The sequence below is a fragment of the Rana temporaria genome, chromosome 2 (genome assembly GCF_905171775.1).
Source record: "Rana temporaria chromosome 2, aRanTem1.1, whole genome shotgun sequence".
NCBI lineage: Eukaryota > Metazoa > Chordata > Amphibia > Anura > Ranidae > Rana > Rana temporaria.
In genome coordinates, this window is record NC_053490.1 from 11,890,015 (window position 1) to 11,896,335 (window position 6,321).

Here is a 6,321-nt window from a genome sequence, read left to right on the forward strand (position 1 = left end):
GACCCCCGACACCTACACTGACCCCCGACACCTACACTGACACATACGCTGACCCCCGACACCTACACTGACCCACCTGACTCCTACAGTAAGCGTCCTACTTCCTGCACTACTCACACCCCCCTCCCCACAGCTCGGTGCAAATCCATCCTCCTTACCTCTGTCTCTGTCCCGACTCCCCGCCAGCGCCATCCACCGCTCCATGGTGTAAGACACTGCACCTCCATGATCCCATCTCTACCAAGCCGAGACACCCCACCCCTCCGCTAGACACACCGCCGCCGAGGGACACAGAGCAAAGGAACACACCGCCGCCGAGGGACACAGAGCAGAGGAACAGGCGGAGGGGAAGATCACACCCCCGGCGGCTCACACAGTGCTCATCTCCCGCCAACATGTTCCGTATTTCCCGTCGCACTGTGATTGGGCGTATAGTGATCATGTGCAGAGGCGGGACTTCTAGACTATCGCAGACAGGCCAGCCCCACATGACCTCCATACGCCCAATCACAGGGCGCCGGACACCAAACATGGCGGGCGAGATCGGGGACTGGTTCCTGCTCGGCGGCACTTGGGGCTCGTAATTAAACACTGCATGCCCGAGACTCAGGGCTTTTCGCCGGCCCATTCAGGGCTCCAGCCTCCTTAGCCCACCCCTAACGACGTCCCTGGATGGATGGTATATGTATTCGAGTGTCCAAAGGATCATCACCTGTAATGTGTCCGTAGTCTTTGACCATCTCCTGTAATGTGTCCGCAGTCTTTGACCATCACCTGTAATGTGTCAGCAGTCTCTGACCATCTGTAATTTGTCCGCAGTCTCTGACCATCTCCTGTGATCAGTGGCAGCTGGTGCTCAAATTTTTTTGGGGGGCGCAAATAAACAAAAAAAAAGACAGTGAGGAGAAGAGACAGGTTAGTGAACCATCTTCATTATACTGTATACTGTTGATTATCTGGCACTTTTACACGCAGCTATATGGATGGTATATGTATACAAGTGTTCAAAGGTCTTTGACCATCCCCTGTAATGTGTCCGCAGTCTCTGACCATCGCCTGTAATTTGTCCGCAGTCTCCTGTAATTTGTCCGCAGTCTCCTGTAATGTGTCAGCAGTCTCCGACTATCTCCTGTAATTTGTCCACAGTCTCCTGTAATGTGTCTGCAGTCTCTGACCATCTCCTGTAATGCGTCCGCAGTCTCCTGTAATGCGTCCGCAGTCTCCTGTAATGCGTCAGCAGTCTCCTGTAATGTGTCAGCAGTCTCTGGCCATCTCCTGTAATGTGTCCGCAGTCTCTGACAATCTCCTGTACCATGTCCCCAGTCTCTGACAATCTCCTGTAATTTGTTCGCAGTCTCCTCTAATGTGTCAGCAGTCTCTGGCCATCTCCTGTAATGTGTCCGCAGTCTCTGACAATCTCCTGTACCATGTCCCCAGTCTCTGACAATCTCCTGTAATTTGTTTGCAGTCTCCTGTAATTTGTCCGCAGTCTCCTGTAATGTGTCATCAGTCTGACCATCTCCTGTAATGTGTCCCCAGTCTCTGACAATCTCCTGTACCATGTCCCCAGTCTCTGACAATCTCCTGTAATGTGTCCCCAGTCTCTGACCATCTCATGTATAAAAATATTTTTTAAAAAGTAACTTTCGGTAACGGTGCTGTTTCGGTATCGGTTTCAGTTTTTCGGCATCTTGTATTTTTCATTTTCGGTATCGATTTCAGTTTCCGGCATCTTGTATTTTTCATTTTCGGTATCGATTTCAGTTTCCGGCATCTTGTATTTTTCATTTTCGGTATCGGTTTCAGTTTCCGGCATCTTGTATTTTTCATTTTCGGTATCGATTTCAGTTTCCGGCATCTTGTATTTTTCATTTTCGGTATCGGTTTCAGTTTCCGGCATCTTGTATTTTTCATTTTCGGTATCGGTTTCAGTTTCCGGCATCTTGTATTTTTCATTTTCGGTATCGATTTCAGTTTCCGGCATCTTGTATTTTTTATTTTCGGTATCGGTTTCAGTTTCCGGCATCTTGTATTTTTCATTTTCGGTATCGGTTTCAGTTTCCGGCATCTTGTATTTTTCATTTTCGGTATCGGTTTCAGTTTCCGATATCTTGTATTTTTCATTTTCGGTATCGGTTTCAGTTTCCGGCATCTTGTATTTTTCATTTTCGGTATCGGTTTCAGTTTCCGGCATCTTGTATTTTTCATTTTCGGTATCGATTTCAGTTTCCGGCATCTTGTATTTTTTATTTTCGGTATCGGTTTCAGTTTCCGGCATCTTGTATTTTTCATTTCCGGTATCGGTTTTGTCACCAAAAAAAACATTCGGCGCATCCCTAGTTTTTTCACCTTAATGCATAGGATGCATTAAGGTGAAGAAAAAGCCTGACTGTATTGATCACATGTCCCTTCACTGGCCAAGGATCTGCCACTTTTGTATATTGTATGTTAGAAACTTAGAGGCTGTTATTTAAATAGTGAGAACGTTTTTAAATGCTACAGTAAGGGCTCTTTCACACGGGAAGACCGTATGTCCGCTTTTTCATCCATCCGTGTACGGATGAAAAAGGGACATACATTGGTCCCTATGAGATCGCGGGTGTCAGCGGATGTTCCGATCTCATCCGGGTCCGCAATCCTCTGATTCTGCAGATGAAGGAAAACCCTATTTTTCCATTCGTCTGCAGAGCGGATTGGATGAACATGGACAGAAGGATCCATGTTCATCTGATCCCCCCCATAGGGGAGAGCGGAGATCTGATAGGGCAGTCCCTGCACAGTGTAATGTGCGGGGACCGCCCTGTCATCCGGCTGCTCTGATCTCCGCTGAGCAAGCGGAGGTTTACGAGGCGGATCATCACGGATCCATCCCATGTGAAAGAGGCCTATGAGAAAGATTAGGTGTCATTAACAAAATACTATTTTCTTGATTTAGAAAAAACTCTAATATGTCAGAGAAAAGACAAAAGTTGAGTGGTCATGCCTACCGCAAAAATGCAAAGGAGAAAGCTGAGCGTATCAAAGAAGAGCTCAAGCACATGCCAAAGATACAACGTTTTTTCTCTAACAGAGGCACTGCTGGAGGTTCTGTACCTGTGGAGACTGAACAGGTGGCAGAAGGGCAGCAATACATACAAGACAATACCACTGAGCCTGTTGCAACTTCTGCAATAATTAATGCTAATGAAGAAGCCAATATTGATTTGGAATTTTCTTCTGATCCTGTGGATTGGGATAGGGATAGTGAAAAGCTGAAGGACTATTTAGCTATAAATGGCATCACTCAGAATAAAAATGCTGACTTTTCCTTATCGGCTCGCAAATATTCTGATCGGACCCGGTCATTCTCCAATTTCTTTTTTAAACGTAAACTGCTGAATGGAGAACTGCGTGAGAGAACCTGGCTGGTATACTCTGAAAAAGCAAAAGCAGTTTTTTGTGCCCCTTGTCTTCTTTTGGGTAGTTCATCTGCTAAATGTCAGTTGGCTCAAGAAGGATTTAGTGATTGGAAGAATGCTTCTGTTCGCCTAAGAGAACACGAAGACTCTGAGCAACATAAAACATGTTTTATGAGTATAAACAACAGGAACACTGCAAGTGGCAAAATGGATAACATGCTGGTTTTGCAACAAAACAATGAAAGCGAGTACTGGAGAAATGTCCTCAGGCGTGTTGTTGCGGTTGTGAAGGCTTTATCTTCTCGTGGATTGGCATTTAGAGGCACAGATGAAAGTTTTGGCTCTCAAACAAATGGTAACTATCTAATGTTACTTGAACTCATTGCTGAGTTTGATCCCTTCATGAAAGAGCACATTAAGCGCTATGGCAATGCTGGCTCTGGCACAGCATCCTATCTGTCCAAAACTGTTTGCTATGAATTCATTGAAATATTGTCAGTCAGACTGTTAAATGCAATAATTGTCGAGGTGAAGGATGCTAAATATTACTCGATAAGTGTGGATTCAACCCCAGATGTTTCTCACGTGGATCAGCTAGCCTTCATTATACGATATGTGAATGACGAGGGTGTGCCAGTGGAACGATTTATAAAGTTCATACCACATATTGGCCACAAAGCTCAAAGTTTATTTCAAGCTGTAAGTGATACATTAGAATTTCACCAACTTGACCTTCAGAATTGTAGAGGTCAGTCATACGATAATGCTAGTAATATGGCCGGCCCATATTCTGGACTTCAGGCTCGTTTTAAAGAACAAAATCCACTAGCTATATATATACCATGCTCTGCACATTCCCTGAACCTTGTAGGAACATGTGCTGCAGAAAGCTGCGTAGAAGCAGTATCATTCTTTGGAGTCATCCAACAGCTGTATAATTTTTTTTCTTTTTCTGCCTCTACAAGTAGGTGGGAAGTCTTAACTTCTCATTTAAATGCCAAGTCCACGGTTAAAAATCTGTCCGTCACAAGATGGTCAGCACGCAGTGATGCATGTCGTACTCTGAGGAAATCATGGACAGAAATTATTGAAGCCCTGGAAGCAATAGAGGATGATGACTCTCAAAGGCCAGTGACAAGAAGTGAGGCTGCAGCACTTCTAAAAAGTCTGAATTGTCTGGAGACCGCCTTCATGACAGTATTTTGGAACAGCATTTTGGAACCTTTTAATGCAACAAACAAACACTTGCAGAGTGCAGATGTAGACATTTCAGCAGTTGTGAAGCTCTATGGGGCACTTCTCCACCTCATGCAAAGCTATAGAAATGAGTTTGAAAGGTTTGAATCAGAAGCCAAAGAACTCTCTGGCCTTGACCATTTCAAAACCGCCTGCGCTAGAGCTAGAAATTTTTTTTTTCCATTTGATGTAAGTCAAGAAGGAGACGTACAGTTAAATGCTACAGACCATTTCAGGGTAAACACGTTCTTTGCAATTCTTGACAAATTAAACAATGAGCTGCAAAGGAGATCTGAGGCTTATGAAGAAGTCTACAACAAGTTTAATTTTCTTGAAAAGCTTACTACACTAGAAACCAGCGATATACAATCTCAGGCTTCTAACCTACGTAACAGCTATCCTGATGATTTGGAACCGTCATTTCCTAATGAATGTCTGTACCATTGTTCTTACTTGAAAAATATTCATAAAGGTGAGGCTTCAATTTCAGAGCTCTACAAAACATTCAAATCAGAAAAATTGCACATAGTTAACCCTAACATTGATATAGCAATGCACATTTATCTTTGCACTCTGGTTACTAACTGTTCAGCAGAACGATCTTTTTCATGTCTCAAACGAGTAAAGAACTATTTGCGATCATCTTTGGGTCAAGAAAGACTGAACAGTTTAGCTGTACTTGCCATCGAGTCAGAGCTTTTAAATACTTTTTCCTACGAAGATGTTATAGATGAATTTGCCAAAAGAAAAGTTAGAGCTAAAAAAATGTAGAGAGTTTCTTTCTTACTCTGTAATGCAGAAAATGCCTTTTAAAGATTATAACAGTATTTTCAGTTTGTACAATTAAAGCCAGTTATTTTCAGTGTTCTCGTGTGTGGAAATATGTTTTTAATTAATCTATTGTAGCAGTCAACGATCAAGGATGGGAATGATGGTGTGTGTGAGTGTGTGTGTGTGTGGGGGGGGGGTGGGGGGGGGGGGGTGGGCGGCATTGAAGGACTTGGCCTTGGGGCGGCAAAGGGAGCAAATCCGGGCCTGGACAAGGTGCTTTGGGGGGGGGGTGACCCCAAAGCACCATCCCTATGTTGAAGGCATGTGGCCTGGTACGGTTCAAGAGGGGGGGCTCGCTCGCACCCACTTTTCCTGGCCTGCCAGGCTGCATGCTCAGATAAGAGTCTGCTATGGATTTTGGGGGGCCCTACGTCATGATTTTTTTTGTGGTGTGGGGTTTCCCTTAAAATCCATACCAGACCATAGGTCTGTCCCTGACAAGTCTGATCAGCTCCTCACAATCCACGGATTCCTTGCACTTCGCAGACACGTTTCTTCCTCTTTTTGCCATGCCTGCTCAGGTCAACAGCAGGAGACAGACAGGGGAGGAACTGTGATCACCTGGGAGAGGGGGGATGTACAGGAGGAGATAGAGAATTTATGTTCACACCGGAACACATCTGCAAATCAGATTCATTCCCATAGAAGATAATGTGCCTGCAATTCGCACCGAAATGTCTAGAAAACGCACACTTTTTTGGGCAATGCTGAGTGTGGATGCAAAGCACATATGTGAACCTGACTCGTTCAAATGAACAGATTTTATAATGTCCTGCGAATTGGATGCTTATTGCATCTATAATTGTTTAATCACTTTTACAGGGGGAGCGTCGCATAATCACTACATAAATAATTC

General features: G+C 44.3%; 1 protein-coding gene across 1 annotated transcript; it reads left to right on the forward strand.

Moving 5' to 3' along the window:
• The first annotated feature begins 2,948 nt into the window (after window positions 1-2,948).
• On the forward strand, window positions 2,949-5,405 carry LOC120928148 (zinc finger MYM-type protein 1-like). Its single transcript, XM_040339261.1, has one exon. It carries the CDS (start codon window positions 2,949-2,951, stop codon window positions 5,403-5,405), a length of 2,457 nt encoding a protein of 818 aa, XP_040195195.1.
• Window positions 5,406-6,321: the final 916 nt, after the last annotated feature.

Coding starts and splice junctions, on each gene's coding strand:
- LOC120928148 (XM_040339261.1), top strand. CDS start 2,949: ATGTCAGAGAAAAGACAAAAGTTGAGTGGTCATGCCTACCGCAAAAAT.